This window comes from Urtica dioica, chromosome 4 (genome assembly GCF_054948205.1).
Source record: "Urtica dioica subsp. dioica isolate 48M chromosome 4, U.dioica_male_clone48M_v1_H2, whole genome shotgun sequence".
NCBI lineage: Eukaryota > Viridiplantae > Streptophyta > Magnoliopsida > Rosales > Urticaceae > Urtica > Urtica dioica.
This window is the reverse complement of record NC_142759.1, coordinates 587,981-607,830: the sequence shown is the minus strand read 5'-3', so window position 1 is coordinate 607,830 and position 19,850 is coordinate 587,981. Positions and strand designations below refer to the sequence as shown.

At 38.9% G+C, this 19,850-nt stretch overlaps 3 protein-coding genes and 1 pseudogene across 5 annotated transcripts; 2 read left to right on the top strand and 2 right to left on the bottom strand.

Annotated features, from left to right (window-relative positions):
* Nucleotides 1-3,425: 3,425 nt before the first annotated feature.
* LOC149398975 (putative disease resistance protein RGA1) lies at nucleotides 3,426-10,209 on the top strand. The gene is made up of 6 exons (XM_089612283.1): nucleotides 3,426-3,903; nucleotides 8,244-8,321; nucleotides 8,415-8,593; nucleotides 8,961-9,102; nucleotides 9,247-9,511; nucleotides 9,956-10,209. The coding sequence occupies exons 1-2, from the start codon at nucleotides 3,607-3,609 to the stop codon at nucleotides 8,310-8,312; spliced, it is 366 nt and encodes a 121-aa protein (XP_089468409.1). The 5' UTR covers nucleotides 3,426-3,606; the 3' UTR covers nucleotides 8,313-8,321; nucleotides 8,415-8,593; nucleotides 8,961-9,102; nucleotides 9,247-9,511; nucleotides 9,956-10,209.
* LOC149398974 (disease resistance protein RGA2-like) lies at nucleotides 3,910-10,563 on the top strand. Its single transcript, XM_089612275.1, has 2 exons — nucleotides 3,910-6,480; nucleotides 10,342-10,563. Exon 1 carries the CDS (start codon nucleotides 3,961-3,963, stop codon nucleotides 6,466-6,468), a length of 2,508 nt encoding a protein of 835 aa, XP_089468401.1. The 5' UTR covers nucleotides 3,910-3,960; the 3' UTR covers nucleotides 6,469-6,480; nucleotides 10,342-10,563.
* A 991-nt stretch (nucleotides 10,564-11,554) lies between these two features.
* On the bottom strand, nucleotides 11,555-15,819 carry LOC149398973 (casein kinase 1-like protein 1). 3 transcript variants are annotated; one of them, XM_089612276.1, is made up of 14 exons: nucleotides 15,409-15,818; nucleotides 15,278-15,318; nucleotides 14,926-14,995; nucleotides 14,686-14,834; nucleotides 14,499-14,594; nucleotides 14,313-14,386; nucleotides 13,869-13,930; nucleotides 13,720-13,783; nucleotides 13,549-13,633; nucleotides 13,320-13,446; nucleotides 13,150-13,232; nucleotides 13,005-13,068; nucleotides 12,182-12,315; nucleotides 11,555-12,087 (listed from the first exon to the last, which is right to left on the bottom strand). In XM_089612276.1, exons 1-14 carry the CDS (start codon nucleotides 15,482-15,484, stop codon nucleotides 11,920-11,922), a joined length of 1,293 nt encoding a protein of 430 aa, XP_089468402.1. In that variant the 5' UTR covers nucleotides 15,485-15,818; the 3' UTR covers nucleotides 11,555-11,919. The 3 variants fall into 3 exon arrangements, with proteins under 3 accessions (XP_089468402.1, XP_089468403.1, XP_089468405.1); XM_089612277.1 differs by having other exon boundaries at nucleotides 14,313-14,383; nucleotides 15,409-15,817; XM_089612279.1 differs by lacking the exon at nucleotides 14,499-14,594 and having other exon boundaries at nucleotides 14,313-14,383; nucleotides 15,409-15,819.
* Nucleotides 15,820-18,158: 2,339 nt separating this feature from the next.
* LOC149398972 (protein STABILIZED1 pseudogene) lies at nucleotides 18,159-19,823 on the bottom strand (annotated as a pseudogene).
* Nucleotides 19,824-19,850: the final 27 nt, after the last annotated feature.

The window sequence follows — 19,850 nt, the reverse complement described above, 5'->3', positions numbered from 1 at the left end:
TTGACGTTAAAACATGAAAAATAATTATGGAAATCTTTTGAAAAATTGTTTTGTGATTCTTTTGGCTTTTGAAACGCTTAATTCGGTGCCATAATGAAAGAGAACGAGTCGGGTCACTATATGTGTTTCAACCGGGTTATTACGATCCATCTGAAGGTTGAAAACGACCAAAAACGACATGTAATTCGATCATCATGTCGTTTGGCATGTTCTGGCGTAATTGACCGTATTATGCCTTTTTGATAGGGATCTCGTGTTATATTGTTACACTGTTTTGCTATGAATTGAATCAATGTTTTATCGTATTCTTTTATTTAAGGTTGAGACATTGCTGGGACATATATTGTTTATGTGCTGCTATTCATATTGAACCTATTCATTCAATATAGCAATTAGATGAATGATAAATAATATTAGTGCATATTATTGATTTATTTGCATCATTATGGATTATATGCAAATGTTTAATTTTAAACTATATTTTATCAATATGTCATTAGTTAGAAGTTATATGCTTTATTAGTATTTTTTGAACAACCGTGTTTCACATGTAGTTAACATTGATGGTTGCGAGTGAAACGAGACTAATGAAAATTGGGTATGGTTCTAACAGTTGACTCATTAATTAACTCAACTTGCAATCCGTTTCCCTTGATGTAAAAAAGCGATATCCAATTTTTGTTTATTGAAATTACTTGCAGGGGAACAAAGCTGTATATACAGCGATGGATTGCAAATCCAGTTCATGTAATGTTATTGCTCACCTCCTTATGTTTTTTGAGATCATATTTTGACAGATATGCCATTTTTAATCGTGATTACTATTTGAGACCCTTTCCTCTTCTTGTTAAAACATTACAAATAATTAGCTGCGTAGCCATCTAAAACACTAGCAATTTGGTTTTAGCCAACCTTTTGTTAATTTCCCGTAAATAGCCATCTTGCTTACGTGGCAGCTTATTAATTGAATTAGTTTTACATTTTTGCCCTTACGCTATTTTAATTAGGCAGTTTTTTTTTTAATTTCGAATTAAATATTGAAACCGAATAGGGAAGTTTTCAAATTTGAAATATGAATTTTGAGCAGATTTTGAAAGTTCTCAGTCTATTAATTGTTATGTATTTTGAAATTTTCAGCGTTGACTTTAGGTAATTAGTTTCTATTTTCGTTGAAATTCATTATGGATAAAATCTGTATATATATTCTTCATTCATAATTTTGTCTTTCATATATTCATAATTTCCAGAATTTTCGTGCCCAAAATCTTTCCAGAATTTTTTCAGTTTATTTACACGAATATACTGTAAATATGTTTTGTATTTACAGTTAATATACTGTAAATATGCTTTGTATTTACAATGAATATACTGTAAATAAGCTTCGTATTTACACGAATATACTATAAATATGATTTCTATTTACACGAACATACTGTAAAAAAAAAAACTGTTCTTCGCGGAGTCCATGATATCGATCGGGACCATTGGACGCAGATTCTTCTCTTCTCGGAAAATTCAAACAGGGAGCACGAGAGAAAGAAAAAATCAGAGCCTGCGATTGAAATTAATCCTTCAATTTTAACCAACAAAAATCAATTCAACAGCTTCTAGAATTTTTTCAGTTTATTTACACGAATATACTATAAATAGGCTTTGTATTTACAGTGAATATACTGTAAATATGCTTTGTATTTACAATGAATATACTGTAAATAAGCTTCGTATTTACACGAATATACTGTAAATATGGTTTCTATTTACACGAACATACTGTATAAAAAAAAAAAAAAACTGTCCTTCGTGGAGTCCATGATATCGATCGGGACCTTTGGACGCAGATTCTTCTCTTCTCGGAAAATTCAAACAGGGAGTACGAGAGAAAAAAAATCAGAGCCTGCGATTGAAATTAAGCCTTCAATTTTAACCAACAAAAATCAATTCAACAGGTTCAATTCATCCAAACCCGTCAGACCAAACAGGGAGAACGAGAGAAAAAAAAATCAACGACAAAGCTTAACCAAGCAAGAACGATACAATCATTCATTAGTCCCACCCTACACATTTCACCTTCTAAATACCATGACGAACTCAATTTCATCAAAATTACAACACATCAACATAGATCTAGCCCTTTTATTTCCATAACGTACCTCGAGCAAAACGGAGCATCTCCGACCACCGATCGGAGGAATTTCATGAGTGCTTTTACTACCCATGTCATGAACTTCATTTTTATACCGACGGTGAAGACCACCTCCCTCCGGTGATCGGAAAACTCAACATTGGGGCGGAGGTCTTTTCCGGCGATCTCCCACGACAATTAACCGAAATTTTTAGCAAGCATGATGGGTGTTTTCTTGAACCTCTCTTCGACACGAGTTCATAGCACTTGGAATCACCCAAATCGGAGCTCAAACGATAGAGATATGGTCAATTGAAGTTTTGAGGAAAAAAAATGAAATGAAATTTTGGAGAGAGAGAGAAAGAGAGTGAGTGGAAGATGAAGAAGAAGCCTTTAGTATTTAACAAAAAGCCCGGTCAAAGTATGACAAAGAAAAAAGAAAAAAAATTAATTAATGATCTTGATGATGCTCATCGATAACCACGAGCAGTTATTATCCGAATATTTTGTTTTAAATGTTTTTATTTTCAGCATGTTAATGAGCGGAAACAGTTGAGGTTATTTTGGTATTTTGATGTTGTGTAAATAAATGAGTCTGGTTATTAACCCGAAATTAACCAAATGATGGTCAAATCCAAAACCGTCTAAACTGAGAGGCTATTTAGCTATATAACCCAAAAAAAAATACAAACCCGTTACACTTTTTTTTGGATCGGGATACAAACCCGTTACACTCACACGAACTATTGTATAGTTAAGACATTATATGCAACAATAGAAGTATCACAATAATACAAACATGTATATGTAGAGTTGTAGACCCTGAGATTACAAATCAAACATAATAAAAGACGGTGACGTAGCAAGTCAAATACATACATGCAGCGTGCAAAAAAAAAAAAAAAAATACAACAATAAAACATCTATTACAATGCAATGCCAAAGCAAGCCAGTAACCAAATTAAGATTGTACAGAATAATGGCATTTTCAAACTAATAACAATTTAAATTGTAGAACAGCATGTAAAAGTTGACTATAAAACAATCAGTCACAATATCATCATTGAGATCATAATGTATATATAAATAAATAATGTATCACGTGATGCACTAATAAATCACAACCAATATGTAGTAGTCAATGGTCAAAAAAACCATCTTCAATTATTGTAATAGAATAGCGACCACTGTGCCCTTAATGATTTATTTATTATAATTATTAATATAAAGACATCTTTATTTTTTTGTGGAGGAGAATGATTGAAGCATGTGGAGGAGAATGAGCATATCCTTTATTCTCCTTTCCATTCATTGGTTGTATTGAATAGTCTGATATAGGTTATTTTTTTATAAAATCAGCCTGAAAATATAATAAGGATATAAGAGTTTCTTCTGTCCAGCCCTGTTATTATCTTCTTCATCCAATACCATAAGAGTGAGTGAGTGAGTGAGTTGAGCTGTGAAGAAAATTCCAAAGTGGGAAGATGGCTGAAGCTGTGGTTTCGGGGCTGATCGAGACTCTGGTTCCCATGGCAGTCGATGGAATCGGAGGGGAGATCAAGCTGGTGAGCGGAGTCGAAGAAGATGTCAAAAAGCTGAAGAGCAATCTTGAGGACATTCAAGCTGTTCTTGAGGATGCTGAGCAGAAGCAACTGAATGACGTTGCTGTGAAAAGATGGCTTAAGAAGCTCAAGAACGCTTCCGAGGACGTCGAGAACGTTCTGGACGAGTGGAGCACGGCCGTTCTCCAGCACGAGATCAAGAAAGAAGAAGACAAGAAGGTGTGTTTCCCGGTTTCTTTCTCTTGCTTGTCTTGCACCAAAGTCGGTCGCCTCGTTATGCGCCGTGATATTGCTCTCAAAATTAAGCAACTTAATGGAGAGTTGGCTAGGATTTCCGAAGAAAAAAATAGGTACAATCTCAACATAAACACTGTTGTTGAGAGGCCTCGGCCACTTGGGACAATTTCCCTTGTCGACGTGACCAAAGTTCATGGTCGAGACGAGGAAAAGAGTGTTTTAGTGAGCAAGTTATTGTGCGAGAGTAGTACTGATGAGGATGATGGGAGATCATCCCTTCATATCATCCCCATTGTGGGACCGGGGGGTCTCGGAAAAACTACTCTCGCCCAACTTGCTTTTAACCATGAGGCGGTTAAGAACCACTTTGAGAAGCGAGCTTGGGTGTGCGTCTCCGATCCTTACAATGAGATCAAGGTCTGTGAAGAGATTATTGTTGGTCTTGGAAGCTCTGCTCGAAGCTCTTCACTGAATGTCCTTGTCACATGCATTCATGAGTCCATAGAGGGGAAAAGAGTTCTCATTGTCTTAGACGATGTCTGGTTTGTAGATTGTAGTAGATGGGAAATTTTAGAAAAAGCTCTTAGGAATGGGGGTAGAGGAAGCCGGATATTAGTGACCACGAGAAAGCAACAAGTTGCGACGATGATGGGAGTGCCCACAGAGCAGATCATTAGTCTTAAAATGCTGAGTGAAGATCATTGCTGGTCGATTTTCAGACAATTGGCATTCATTGGGAAGGGAGACGAGGAGCGTCGACAGCTAGAACCTATCGGCCAGAAAATCGCTGCTAAGTCGAAAGGCTTGCCTCTAGTTGCTAAAACTCTTGGAAGTCTTGTGCGGTTTAAAGAGACAGCGAGTCAGTGGGAAGACATTTTGAATAGTCAACTGTGGGAGTCAAAAGATGCTAAAGTTAAGGAGGTTTATGCTCCTTTTCTGCTAAGTTACTACGATCTTCCACCGCTGGAAAAACGCTGCTTTTTGTTTTGTTCGGTGTTTACTCAAGACCACGGTATAAGAAGAGATGATCTAATCGACATGTGGATGTCTCACGGTTATTTAGGCCGAGGAATAGAATCGTGGAAACTAGGTCGAGATTGTTTCGAGAGTTTGGCTATGCGGTCATTTTTTCAAGAAATCAACGAGAACGTATTTACTGGAGACCTTTGGTGCAAAATGCATGACATAGTTCATGATTTTGCCCATTTTTTGACGGGCGATGAATACGTTTATATGGAAATTGACAAAGACGGAAAGGAGAAGGCGGTGGTGGTAGAAGAAAACACTCGTCACTTGACTCTCAAAGGGTTTCTTCCTAATTCATTAGGAAATGCGAACAAATTGCGCACGCTTTTCTTCCTAGGAAGTCGTGACGAAGACCAAAAAGAGATGTTAGTGTTTTCTCAACTTGCATGTCTTCGGACTTTGAGTTTGGAGGGTTGCGGGTTGGAACGATTATCAGAGGATATTGGTCTATTGAAACACTTGAGATATCTAGACTTATCGTCCAATTATGGGTTGAGAGAATTGCCGAAGAAACTATTCGACCTCTGTAATCTGGAGACCTTGAAACTCGTGTGGTGCCGTAGCCTAAAAGCACTACCAGAGTGCATCTCAAAACTAGTCAGCCTAAAACATCTCTACATATGGGGGTGTTGGGGGTTAGAGGGGCTTCCGAAAGGGTTAGGAAAAATAAGTGGTTTGCAAAGTCTAGACATGATAGTGGTGCCCAAGGAGAGGGGATCCTATCTACACATTGGAGATCTAATCACAATGAAACACCTTCAGTTTCGAGGGTTTCTAAGGATCCAAGGGTGTGGAAGAAACACATGGTTGACAGTGGATGATGTCGCGAAGCTGAACCTCAAGGGCAAACCGCATGTGCTTAAGTTGGAGTTGTGGTTCAGATACCCTTCTGAGTTTGTAGATAGCAACAATCACAACGACACCGAAATCCTGAGTTCCATTCATCCACATCCCAATTTGAAATCTCTGGAAATTTATTATTACTTGGGTCTCACCGCGTGGCCCGCTTGGATGATGTCTCTTTCCAATCTCACCTTTCTTAAATTAAATGGATTCAAGAATTGCGAGACTTTACCTCCGCTTGGGAAATTGCCTTCACTTAAGGAACTAGTACTGTGGAGCTTCTCCAAGATGTGTAGGGTGGGTGAAGAATTCCTCGGAATCACTGAAGCCGATCGAGAGGTCATTTCATTTCCGAAATTGGAACACCTTTCTTTCTATGGCCATCCGCAGTGGAGAGTGTGGGAAGGATGTTGCACAAAGACGACAACAAAAATCATGCCATGTCTACGCAAATTGACCATTGGAGATTGTGAAAGCCTTGAAACAGTACCAGAGTTTCTGAAAATGACGCCACTGCAAGAGCTGTACATCGATGATAGATCCCTTACCTTGCAAAGGCAGTGCCAGAAAGAGGTCGGGAAGGAATGGCACAAGATTTCGCATGTCCCCAACATCCTCTTCAATGGCAGACACGTGCGGAAAGATAATGTTTGGATTCAAACAGACGAGACGGAGTGAGACAACTTTCTGGTAATTTCATTTTGTCTTTTCTTCCTCCAAAAAAAATCATGTCTACTATTATTATACAGATCAAACACTTGCATTAGCTTTTTTCCTCTAAAAACAGAATTTTTCTTCTCTTGTGATTCTCGCAATGATGTTTTCCTTTGAACAAGTGTATTCGATTTGATTTATGTAACCTTAGTTGATGATCATGATCATAGACCATAGCTGGATTTTCTAATATTTGATTTCCAGGTGAGCATCGCTTTTGGGGCTTTCAATTTAACTTCTCAAATTCGAGAACATCGATAGGAACAAGATTAATGAAAAATGGGTATGAGAAGAGTGCTCATTGAAATCAACGTGCAATAAGTTTCCCTTGTTCTAAATCCAATGCTTGATTATTGAAAATCCTTGCAGGAGAACAGTACTGGACATGCAGCGATGGATTGCAAACGTTAAAGCCAAGCTTCTTCTTCCTTCCCCAATTCTTGAGAAAATCCGAGCTGTCTTCCGAGTCTCTGCCATTTATGAGCCGAGCCGAGACTTGCCTTGACTATCTGGTATTTTTCTAATCTTTTTGTTTTTACTATTATTTTTTACGTTACCTTTGTTTTGTTTTGGTAACTCTATCATAAATTCATAATCCACTAATTTCATTTATATTTATATAAAAATAAAAAATCATCAACCCTTGTTCATCTAGAGAAGTCCACTAAGTATAGACTAATTTCTGCTGTTGTAAATTCGGTCCAGCTACCGATGAAGCTTATCTCAGTTTCTTTAATTTTTGAATGCACGCTATGTGTTTGAGAATTTGTTGTTAGCCTCTCTCTCTCTCTCTCTCGCTCTCTCTGTCTCTCTTGTAAAGACTGAAGCTTGATCTTCTTCTTTTATGAGTAAAGTTTGAATCTTGAGATTTTGGTTGATATATGGTTGGTTTTGGTGTAGAGCTCCGATGGGAAAGAGACTAAAGTCGATAACTTTTTGGACAAAATATTTCGAAATGGGGACTCGGGGCAGAAATACAGGCAAGGGTCGAGAAGCTTAAGATCGACAATCAGGTCGTACTCGATAATTACGCTCAGGGACGGAGTGTCTCCACTGGTTCTCGTCTCAGGGCTCTGCAGATTCGCTCCAAGCGCTCCGAGGAGCACAAGTCCCTTGGGATTCGTTGTATTTTCCCAAGGGGTTTCACAAGTGAGTTCGACAAACTTGTTTTTCGGTTTTGCTCTATCTTGGTTTTTTGAATTGTTCTCTTCTGTTCCATTATAAATCATTGTGGCAATATGTGAATCGGACCACAGATTCGAATTGTTCTTGCCCATGCATGAACACTTGAAAAATATGATGGCACAACATCTGAAAATGACGCCACTGCAACATATGTCCATCTGGGGATCGCCCACCTTGCAAAGGCAGTGCCAGAAAGAGGCCGGGAAGGAATGGCACAAGATTTCGCATGTCCCCAACATCCTCTTCAATTGGAAACACGTGCGGAAAGATGGTGTTTGGATTCAGACAGACGATACTGAGTCTGAGACTCAGTCTGAGACTGATTAAGAGAGCCTGGATCACAACAATCTATACACATGTCCCAGGTAATTTCTTTTTTCCTCTGGAAGATTTCAAGATCCAATTTGAAAAGAGCAAAAACATAATTTTTCTTCTCTGGTGATTCTTGCAATGATGTTTTCTTTTGAACAAGTGTATTCGATTTTATTTATGTAAGCTTAGTTGATGATCATGATCATAGACCACAGCTGGATTTCCTAATATTTGATTTCCAGGTGACCATCGCTTATGGGGCTTTCAATTTAACTTCTCAAGTTCGAGAACATCGATTGGAACAAGATTAATGAAAATGGGTATGAGAAGAGTGCTCATTTAAATCAAAATGCAATCAGTTTCCCTTGTTCTATAAGCTAAATCCAATGCTTGATTATTGAAAAAACTTGCAGGAGAACACTACTGGACATGCAACGATGGATTGCAAATAGTCTGATGTTTAATCATGTTATGCAAAAATTCAATCAGTCTCGTACGTACGTTAAAGCCGAACTTCTTCTTCCTCACTACAATTTTCGGTTCAGTTGCCATTTATGAGCCGAGCCGAGCCGAGCCTTGCCTTGACTGTGTGGTATTTTTCTAATCTTTTTGTTTTGACTCTTTATTTTTACGTTACCTTTGTTTTGTTTTGGTTACTCTGTCATAAATTCATAATCCACTAATTTCATTGATATATATATATATATATATATAAAAATAAATAATAAAAAATCATCAACCCTTGTTCATCTGGAGAACTACTTTGTTAATTTTTGAATGCACGCTATGTGTATGAGAATTTGTTGTTAGCATTCAGTTTGATGTACTTTTCTTTTCCATTGTTCTTGATTTGATGTGATTAATTATATCAGATTTTTCCTAGTCACTGATTGGAGTTTATTTCGGTGATACTCGTGATTGATTATCAGTAATTATTGATTTGTTGTTTCATAAGATAGTGGTACTAGTACAAAGTAGAGAGGTGATACTTCCAATGGCCGAGAAGAAGTCGGAGCGGCGATTCGCTGCTGTGAAAAAGCAGAGCTCGATCTTAGCCACAACAAACTCACGACCATTCCAAACCTTCTTCCCTCAGAAAAGGTCTCTCTCTCTCTCTCTCTCTCTCTCTCTCTCTCTCTCTCTCTCTCTCTCTCTCCTGTAAAGACTGAGGCTTGATCTTCTTCTTTTATGACTAAAGTTTGAATCTTGAGATTTTTAGTTGATATACGGTTGGTTTTGGTGTAGAGCTCCGATGGGAAAGAGACTAAAGTCGATAACTTTTTGGTCCAAATATTTCAAAATGGGGACGCGGGTCAGAAATACACGCAAGGGTCGAGAAGCTTAAAGATCGACAATCAGGTCCTACTCGATAATTACGCTCAGGGACAGAGTGTCTCCACTGGTTCTCGTCTCAGGGCTCTGCAGATTCGCTCAAAGCACTCCGAGGAGCACATTTCCATGAAACAAACAAGAACTACGGGGCGTTGTATTTTCCCAAGGAGTTTCACAAGTGAGTTCAACAAACTTGTTTTTCGGTTTTGCGCGATCTTGGTTTTTTGAATTGTTCTCTTTTGTTCCTTTATTAGTCATTGTGGTAATATGCGAATCGGACCGCAGATACAAATTGTTCTTGCTCAAGCATTAATACTTGAAAAATATGATGGCACAACATCTGAAAAAGAATTGGTAAATTCACATACAAAGTTGTCGCCTTTGGTTTTCCTTGATGTGATCGTAGTTCTGTTGAACTTAACGTAATAAATCAGCTTGCTCAACATTTTATGAACATAGACTTACACGGGTCTCACCACATGACACGCTTGGATGATGTCTCTTTCCAATCTCACCTTTCTTAATTTAGATGGATTCGTGAATTGCGAGACTTCACCTCCGCTTGGGAATTTGCCTTCACTGGAATATCTTGCACTAAGCAAATTCTCCAACATGTGTACAGTGGGTGAAGAATTCCTCGGAATCACTGAAGCCGATCTAGAGGTCATTTCATTTGCGAAATTAGAAGAGCTTCGTTTGTACCACAATTTGCAGTGGAGAGTGTGGGAAGGATGTCGAACAAAGACAACAAATATCATGCCATGTCTACACAAATTGAGCATTGTAGATTTTAGAAGCCTTGAAACACTACCAGAGTTCATGAGAAGGAGCGGTGCCAGAAAGAGGCTGGGAAGCAATGGCACAATATTTCGCATGTCCCCCCAATTTGATTACACGAAGAATATTCATCGGTTATTAACACCCAAATAAAACTTGTTAATTAGAAATATGAGATGATAGATATATCATAGTCTCTTTCTACTGATATTGCTCAAACTTTTCATTTAGGTGTGGAAAGCTAAAGCTCTTAGAAGAAACCCGTCAACTTCTGTTTGGAAGAGCAAAGCGCGCAGTGACCTTGAAATCTCTCATTTTGAAATAAGTAGTTTTAGATCGCAACATCATTTTCCATTTCTCGACTCGGAAATGTTTTCCATGTTGTCGGCATATGTACTGAAATGGAACTACTTGTTTATTTATGGATGTTTGGCATATGAACTGTTCAGAGTACTGACGGTTATCGCGAGCCTTTTACATAAATGATCAACATATGAATTTCACTGGCTAAAGAATTTCGATTGTGTGTGTTTTGAAAGGTAAAGAAGTCATCGGAATTGGAAGATAATTGAAGGGATGACAATAGGCTTCTCTCGATGCAGAGCTTAGAAATTTTAATTATGCGGAGCTTTGGAATTATGCATATAAAGCACGGCTATGCACATATTTCTTAGTGTGGTTTCATTTTATTACATATATTTTATTTGTTTTACGTGACCGTCAAGCCAACCAACAAACGGTAGTATTTCATGTTAATGTCCTTTATTAAGTGAATGTCGTTTCCTAGCGTCTCCTATGTCGTTTTTTTTTATTGTGTCGACTTTTCATGTTAATGTCGTTTTTCAGGTAAATGTCGTTTTTAGTTGAATGTCGTTTTCTGGCGTTTCATATGTCTTTTTTCACTCTTAATTGTGTTGTTTTTCTTGTTAATGTCGTTAATCTAATAGATGTCATTTTTCAGGTAAATGCCGTTTTCTGGTGTTTCCTATGTCGTTTTTCATGCCAATGACGTTTTACCAAAGATTTCTCGACTTCCCGGATCGTTCCGGAAAGACGATTCACTCCGACAAGCCAGTCCTCTCTCACCATTCTATCACCGCCGCGGAAAATGTTTGCCATCTCTAATGCAGGAGGATCCAGAACCCGATGAGCTTCCGTGGTTGAGCTTCGAATTATTGGGTACCGTTCTGTGGAGAGGGTTGCGAAGAACAAGCTAAAGTACGCACACCATAAGTTTGATGCTTTGCTTCAGAGAGAGAGAGAGAAAAAAAAAAAGAAAAAAAAAAAAAAAAAAAAAAAAAAAGATGTGCTTTTTGATGAATTAACTAAACTTCGCAAGAATTAACATCCAATTTGTATACAAGCTATTAAACCATCAGTGTACATAAGAGCATCAATTTGTATAGTTTCTAAGCTGAAATTTGCTAATTGCGCTATGATCGGCTTGAAAATTTATATGCATGAGAGCACATCAAATATCATGTCGTCAATCAATGATATTCTCAATGGAATATGTACATATTTAACTTCTGCTAAATAAAGTAGATTTCTTGAATTGTAAAAGAATAATATACTTGTTGCAATTGAAGTACTTAAACGCACAAACTACACAAGAGATCGGTTTAGAAGCTTAGAAGTGCATCACTCCCTCTTCATTTCACCCGGGGCAAAATTAAATCTTTCCGACACTTTTTTTTTTTTAATATTTAGTATTATAATTTTTTTGCTCACAGTCACGACTACGAGCGAGCGCTGAGTCAAAGGCCCAACAAAAATGAAGCCTTTTTCACCAATGTACCTTTTGTCTCCTCAATTGTCCAAGTGGAGGCCATTGAGAGCCTCATTCAAGTGCTGCGTCGGAGAGCTTCTATGTCCGTTTGAAACCCTAATCGCTGTCGTGACCTCAGGGTGGGGCCCGCGAGGATCGGCCCCCTCGGCTCTCCGGGAAGAGCGAGCCATTGAGCTCGGCCTCAAAAGCTAACACGACAAACGAGGTCAAGAACGGTTTTTTTATATATACATAATTGCTAAATGTTGAGAAAGAGAAATTTGTAATCTTTTGTAGACTGACCATGGAAGCGGGATCTCTGAGATGGGTAGAGTCACGGTGGATCGGGCTACTCGAGTTCATGGGTTGACCCGACACCCTTCGTCTAGAGGAATCCATGGAAGGTGATATCCCGCCCGGCCATACTTCTTCCGTGCCTGTGAACGCGAAAATTAGAAAGAAATTAAAAACATTTAATGGGGTTGATATAAATGTGACGTAATAAATGTTTCCCTTGAGTTTGTTAAGCTACTAGTAATGGAAGAATGTCCCTTAAACCCCGTTATTTATGACTAAAAACTCGTGATTAATTAAACAGAATTTTGTAAAATATTCCGAAGCCCACTATTTTCACAAAAATAAAAAGCAAAATAAAATTATGATTTAGTTAGGGTTTCATAAAAAATAAAATTATAATTGTAACTTTTAAGGCTAAAAAAAGTTTATCTTATTTGAATCTCTCCGATAAACTTCTGCTTATTATACTGAAAATCGCAAGGAAAAAAAAATCTGATTTTGATCAAACCCGAGATAGATTTGTTATTTTCCCTTGTAATGATCAGTCGATAATTAAGTGAATGATATTGGATCGTTTTTTTTTTTTTTAAGGGCATTGATATTAGATCAGTTAAACGTACTTTATACTACACGAGTCTTCATATATATAATTGGTATTGGGATGCAAGGAAGTTTTCAAGGCATGGACATAAAGTCTTCTGGGAAAGCACAAGCCTCTCCATAGTCCGGCGAGGCTACCCTTATTGTTTACATTTTATTCTCCAATATTCTACTAATGCAAATGTATGAGGTTCATAACAGAATGATAGTTTGTATTCAGATTTCATACCTGTCATCCGGTCAGCATTTTGGGAAGCAATTGGCAACCCAGAACTAGTTCCGACACCAGGGACCTAAATGAATGAAACATTAGAAGCAAAATTTATAATTAGATAATATCATAAATATAATAAAAAAGAATAAAAATTACTTACAATAGCACGCGTTGGGGGAGTTGCAAGCTGCGATTGCTGATACTTTAAGATCGTCCAATCAAAGACATAATCAAACTGGAAACCTAAAAAAATTGTCAAAAACATTGAGAAACGTCAACTTTTTTTATGTGAAGTCAAACTTCATAAAAACAAGGGAAAAAAATTACAACCTTCACGGATAAAGAGATCCCGGAACAATCGTTTCAGATAAGCATAGTCGGGTTTATCCTCGAATCGCAGTGTGCGACAATAGTGGAAATACGATGCGAATTCAGATGGATAGCCACGACATAAAGACTGACCAAAAACAGAAAAAACAAAATTGAATAGAATCCTTTATGCTGTCTTAAACTTATGAGACGATATAGAAGAAGATGAATTATTTATTGGCCTTAATACCTCAGTCGAAGTGGAACATTTCTTTTCACTTATTTTCTCGTACTTTACTTTCTTAGTTCCTGCTTTGAGACCCTGCCAAGGAAGACTTAAAGAGAAGACTCGTCAATATACAAAGCATATCAATATTTCTACTACGTTGGTACAAGAACAATTCATTAATTAATTAATTACCTTCCTCTTAAAAAGTACATGAGGACATATCCGAGAGATTCTAGATCGTCCCTCCGGCTTTGTTCTACAGAGTTGAAGGGAAAAATAAGTTAAAACTGGGAAAAAATATACTAAGAAAGAAAGGAAAAAAAATGCTAAGACGTACGCACCAATGCCCAAATGTGTGTTCATGCTTGCATATCTGGCTGTCCCCGTCAAATTCTTATTTTCTCTGCGTGTATTACGATTTAAAAAATGTAATGCAATAAAGTAACATCATATACAAAGGTTTTTAGTGCAAGTAGCCCCACACTGTTTCGAGTCGGATTTCGGTCCCTTTGATTTCTTCAAAACACAAACTTGATGTTAAGTGCCCCATATATTTCAACTTGTTTTTAGTGTTTTTACGATTAGATTTTAATTTAATTATTCTTTGTTTATAAAGTAAACAACTTCTTTTAGCTGATGAAGAAGACTAAAATGCAACGAAATAATAATTAGAGAAAAAATCTGCGAAAAGTGATTAGTTTATAAACCAAAATGAAAACAGCATAATAGTTCAGAGGCTCGTCGCAGTATAATCTCATAAAAAAAATATGAATTCGAATCATTACCTATAAGGAATATGCCGATGGGTCGAACTGTCTCTATATTTTTTAGCTAAACCAAAATCAATTATGTAGACCTGCTATTAAAACAACACAAACGGCAATATATCAAATCGAGAAACTCTCTACGGATTAGTACATGAAAAAAAAGGAAAAAAAAAAACAAATAAACAAAAAAAATGAGCACTGAACCATATTGGCACGCCTTCCTAGACCCATGAGAAAATTATCGGGCTTGATGTCCCTATGAAGGAACGACTTCGAATGAAAAAACTCCACGCGATTGATCTGAATCACAAGTCCCGTATTAAAGCTTAAATAAAGAACAAATAGAAAAAAGCAGAGACAACCAAATGCAGAGAGAAAAAAAAATTAATACCATTTGATCGGCTAACATAAGCACAGACTTCAATGAAAGTCTCCGGTCACAGAAGTTGAAGAGATCTTCGAGACTCGGACCGAGCAAATCCATCACTAAAACATTAAACTCTCCTTCAACCCCGAACCACCTAACATTTGGTACACCGGCTGACGCAACAAAAGTCAAAGTCAACTACACTTGACAAATTCATAATATACAAAAAAAAAAAATAGAATTAAAAAAAGAGTAAATTCTTACTTCCTCCTTGTAGAATTCGGTAAAGCCTCGATTCGTACAACAACTGAGGATGCCTTGTTCTGATACTTTCCTGCTCAGAACCAACAAGAACAAACATACAATTAATTTTCAGCCACTCAAGTAATTTCGTGACCAAAGAATCGATCATGAGAAAGCGAGAAGACAAAGATCAGATTAAATTGTGTAGTTTGTTTTAAAAGGCCAAAGTCTCATATCATTCCTAGTAATTTTCACATTATACATTTTTTTCTCTTTCAAATTTGGATATCATGTTTCAGCGATACACACTTCACAATATACAATCGAAGTTGTAAATTTCAAACGGAAAAATTTGGGAGAACTGAGAACTTACAAGCTTAACACCAACTTCTTCGTTAGTTTGCATGTTTATCCCTGCAAACACACACATATATATACATAATTAGCACTGAAATTTCGAATTCAAACAAAATTGAAGGAAGCAAAATACAAGCGAATACAAACCGAGATATATTTGTCCAAAGGAACCGCTTCCAATTTTTCGACCGAGCCGAAAATTGCCACAGACACGAGGCTCCATTATCGAACCACCAAAGAATTCGAAGCCCTAGCTAAAATACCAAACCCTAATGCACAGCTAAAAGAAACAAAAAGAATTTTTTGACTAAAATTCAGAAGAGCAAAAGTCTTTGCCGACAGACCTCGAACAAACCTAATCGAACCACCCCTATAAAAGAACAAAGGTGAAAAACTAAAAGGGAAATTCAAATCGAATCGAGATATTTGATTTCTAATCGTATATCCCAAAGATCATATTTTGTTTTATTTGGTAAAAAAGAAGGTTTGGGTTAGGTTAACTCTCTCTCTCTCGCCCTGAGTTGTTCTTTATTGGATTCACTTCAACGACAGCAAACTTAAAACTAAATAAATAAAACCAATGAAATAAACAATAAATGGTCGTTTTATTGGCTGATTACCCGTTTCTTTTCTCTCATGCAAATGATTTTGTTTTTACATTTTTTTTTCAAAATAAAATTATAAAAAAAAACATAAATTTATTATATCCCATGGTTTGCCAATTACAAAAATTTAATAAAAACTAGCTATTTTCGCTAAAAACAATTTGGCCAACACATATATGCTACTAAATCATTTTCCTTTTAATAAGGATAAAATTATAGGTTCATTTTCGTTCCACATTTAAACTACTTGTTTTGTTCAAGATAAACATTTGACCTAGTCATTCAAAGAAAAAATTTAACTAAGCGTTCCGGAAATAAATGGAATAAGACCATTCAAACGAAAACTTTAAAGAGTGGAACATTTTAACAACCACCATTCAATTTCAAACTATATATTAAATGGCTTTTTTTTATTAGCAATAAGAATTGTTCGTGGTTCAATTTAGGACCGAACCCTATAATTACATGTAGATTGAATTTGATGAAGTTATTTTATTATCTTCGTTTCCGTCTCGTCAATGAATCTCCTTCGTGCTTCTCGCGTTCATCGGGTTTGTCATTCTCGTCGTGTTCGTGTTATTAGAATCTTCGGGTCTCCGACTCTTGGGATCTTCCGCGTTCTTCGTCGAGTTCTTGAGTCTTTGCTTCTTTGAGTGTTTTAACCTTTTGAATCTCTCTTTAAAGTTTTCCTTTCAACCCGTAATCTCTCTTGAATCCTCGGCTTCAACCTTTTGAATCTCTCTCAAGCCTTGCTTTCAACCCGTAATCTTTCTTAAATACTCGCTTTAAACCCTTTGATCTCATTGTGTTCTCCACGTTCCTCGTTGTTCCTAGATCTTCAAGTCCTTCGAGTTCCTCGTTGTTCTTAGATCTTAAAGTCCTTCGAGTTCCTCTTCGGGTCTTCGAATCCTCGTACCTTCACTTAAGCACAAGAAAACGTGAATCTAGAGGGACACGCAAGATTTTCTCTCAGCACGCACTCCGGTGCTCAACATTAGTCGTGTTGTATTATGTTATTTGTGAACGATATGTATTATTCTCAATATTTTCTAGAGAGAAAGTCGTGGTGTAATTTTTGTAAAGTTTTGACAAATTGAGATAAACTTACTTTTTGTGGTGAGTGGATTGGGTATTTATAGGAGCCAAGGGGTTTGGAGAGAGGTATTTGGTCGGTGGTGGAGACGGCCGGGTGGTCTTGGCCGAGTGAAGACGACCAGGCTATCTTCTTTTTTGGTCGATCGAGTGGTCTTCATTTTTTTTTTGCTGACTAGGTGGTAATTTTCTTTAGCCAGTCAGGTGATCTTCATTGTTTGGTTGGCTGAGTGGTCATTTTCTTTGGCCAGTCGGGTGCTCTTTTTTTTTTTTGTTGGTCGAGTGGTAGTTTTTTTTGGCCGTCCGGGTAGTCGTTTTTATGGCTTTGTCTTGAATATTTATCAAGGTGTCAAGCTTGAAAATATGCTTTGAGAGCTCATTTGAGAGACATCTTATGAGTGTTGATTAAGAACTTGGCGCGTGAGTTTGTGAACTTGATTTTGAGTCGTTGTAAGGACTTGTGAATTCGATTCGTGGTCTTGAGAGATATTTTGTTTAGATATGATCTCGAGTCGTCTCGTGGACTTGAAAGAGGACTTACCGACGTGGTCTCGAAACATAACTCGTGGATTATCTCGTTGACCTGATCTCGAGTCGTTTCACGATCCTTATTTCGAGAGTTTGATTCGTAGTTTGACTTGAGCATTTTGTTTGTGGGTTTGGGCCTTGTAAATAGGCTTAATATCTCATTTTTTGTTCTCGGGATGTTATTTTTACCTTATGAAAATAACGACATAACACATATTATTGATAAAAAATAAAAATAAAAAATAAAAAAAATAAAAAAAAAACCAATGTTAATGATGTTATAACATTGCGAGGATAAAAAGATTTTTCGTGACTTTATTCCATCTAAAGTGATTAAATAAATAACTCTATGATTTTGGCACATCTAAAGCGTGCTATTCCATCTCATCCTTGAACTAGCCTGTGACGATATGAACTGAAAGCAACTTTGAAAAAAAAAAATCATAATCTAGAACATTTGCAGGGTCATTTAAACAAAGCCAAAAAGTGAGGATTGGAAAAATTCCAAGACAACTAAAAGCATCTAGTTCCAGTGACATTGCAAATTCATTCCCACAGATGTTTAAAGTATATACCAATTGTAACAAAACTAATCCAAATTGCAAATGCCATATTAGAATAAACCAAACCAATAAGAGAATCCTCTATGTTCCAGAAAAGTGAGACTGATTTCTACTCTGTTTCAGCTGCACTGCTTTCCTTGCCCAGAGCGAGCACGACTTTCTTCAAAATGGCTTCCACAGGTTGGTGAGAGTTTTCGATGGCCTTGGCTATGGCTGGCCATTTCTCGCCGTGCTTGGGCTCCGCAGCAACGCACCTCTGCACCACTTTCCTCCGAGTCTCTTCGGTCCCGTGCCGGAGCTCGAACTTGTAATACAGCGCCCAGAGATCGCCGATATCCGGGCCGAAAGTCACGGCTCTCTCGAGGTAAGCCCGGGCTTTTTCGACCTTGCCGTCGTGCCAGAAGAGCTTTGCCACGGCGGCGCTGACGTGAGGGTCGCGATGGTTGTTCGTCCAAGCGTCCCTGCACTTGATCTTGCGCTGCGGCCGCGGAACCATCTCGATCGACGTTGCCCACAGAAGACCGCTTTTGGGACACTCCCGGAGCGCCTTGGCCATCAAAACGCCGGCCTCTTTCTTGTTCCCGTGCTCGATCTCGGCTCGCACCGCCGCGAGCCACACGTCCGGGCTCTGCGGGTTCTTCTTCCTCGACAGAGTGAGAACCGCCCGGGCTTTGCTCGGCCCGTTTGTCCTCTCTTCGAGATCGGCCAGCGATATCCAGATGGGCGCGCAGTGAGGGCAGTGGTTCAGCCCCGACTCGTAGGCCTTCCTCGCCTTTTGAACCCGCCCGACCCGCTCCTCGAGCTGCCCGAGCATCAGCCAGAGCTTGAAGAACCACGGGAATTTCTTCAACCCTTGGTCCAGCAACTTCCTTTCCTCTTCGACGTTGCCTAGTTCCCTCTCGACAATGGCCGATTTCATCCACACTCTCTCTGTTCCTCCCCTTTCCCGGGCTCTCGAGAGAAGCAACCGAGCTCTCTCCGGCTCCTTGTTCTCGAACTCGAGCTTGAACGCGGCGAGCCAAACCTCCTCCGAATCGGGTATCGCGGCATATGCTTCTTGGAGGATCGCACGAGCAGAGGGAACGTCTCCGGCGAGCCACTTTTCCTTGGCCCCCATCAGCCACAGAACTTCGGACTGTGGGCAGTACTTGACGGCTCTCTGGAGTAAGGCGTCGAGAGACTCTTCGGTCCCGTGGCTCCTCTCGAGCCGAGCCGCTTTGATCCAAACGCTCTTTTTGGTCACGAAAACGGCGAGAGCGTGGGCGTAGATAGCCCGGGCGGTCTCGATAGACCCTCTCTTCTCGCACTCGTCGGCGTCGGCGACCCACGTTCTCTTCCTATCTTCGTCCTCGACCCCGATCCAGATCGTGTGACGAATGATAGCCCGACACGTGGCGACAGAGGACGCGAGCTCCGCCGCCTCGGCCTCTTTCATCCACGCCTCTCTATCGATCCCCAGACCTTCTCGTCGCAGGGCTCTTAATCCCCTCTCGATGACCTTACCGGCCATCTCGACACGCCCGTTCGCCTCTTCGAGCTTCGCGGCGGCGATCCAGACCGTCGGCTCTTTCGGGAGCCTCAGTCGGGCGCGAATCAGGACCTTCCTCGCTTCGTCGTAAGCCTCGAGCCTCGCCAGCGCGAGCCAAAACTCGACGTGGAGAGGGCAAGACTCGACGGCCCTGCGGAGCAGCAAACGGGCTTCGGGCTCGTTCACCATGTCGACGAGAGCCTTCCATATCCTGACCGAGCCGGTGATGCTCTCTAAACTCCTCATCAAGACCCTCTGTCTCTCAACGCTGTC

Bases quoted from the DNA above. Each gene is read 5' to 3' on its own strand.
- LOC149398973 (XM_089612276.1), bottom strand. From the start codon at position 15,484: ATGGAGCCTCGTGTCTGTGGCAATTTTCGGCTCGGTCGAAAAATTGGA. The intron at 14,595-14,685 runs GTATTAATTTTT...CTTGTGATTCAG, and splicing joins TTATGTTAGCCGATCAAATG to ATCAATCGCGTGGAGTTTTT. The intron at 13,069-13,149 runs GTAAGTAATTTT...TCATTCATTTAG, and splicing joins CTCCCCCAACGCGTGCTATT to GTCCCTGGTGTCGGAACTAG.
- LOC149398975 (XM_089612283.1), top strand. From the start codon at position 3,607: ATGGCTGAAGCTGTGGTTTCGGGGCTGATCGAGACTCTGGTTCCCATG. The intron at 3,904-8,243 runs GTGTGTTTCCCG...TTTGATTTCCAG, and splicing joins AGAAAGAAGAAGACAAGAAG to GTGACCATCGCTTATGGGGC.
- LOC149398974 (XM_089612275.1), top strand. From the start codon at position 3,961: ATGCGCCGTGATATTGCTCTCAAAATTAAGCAACTTAATGGAGAGTTG.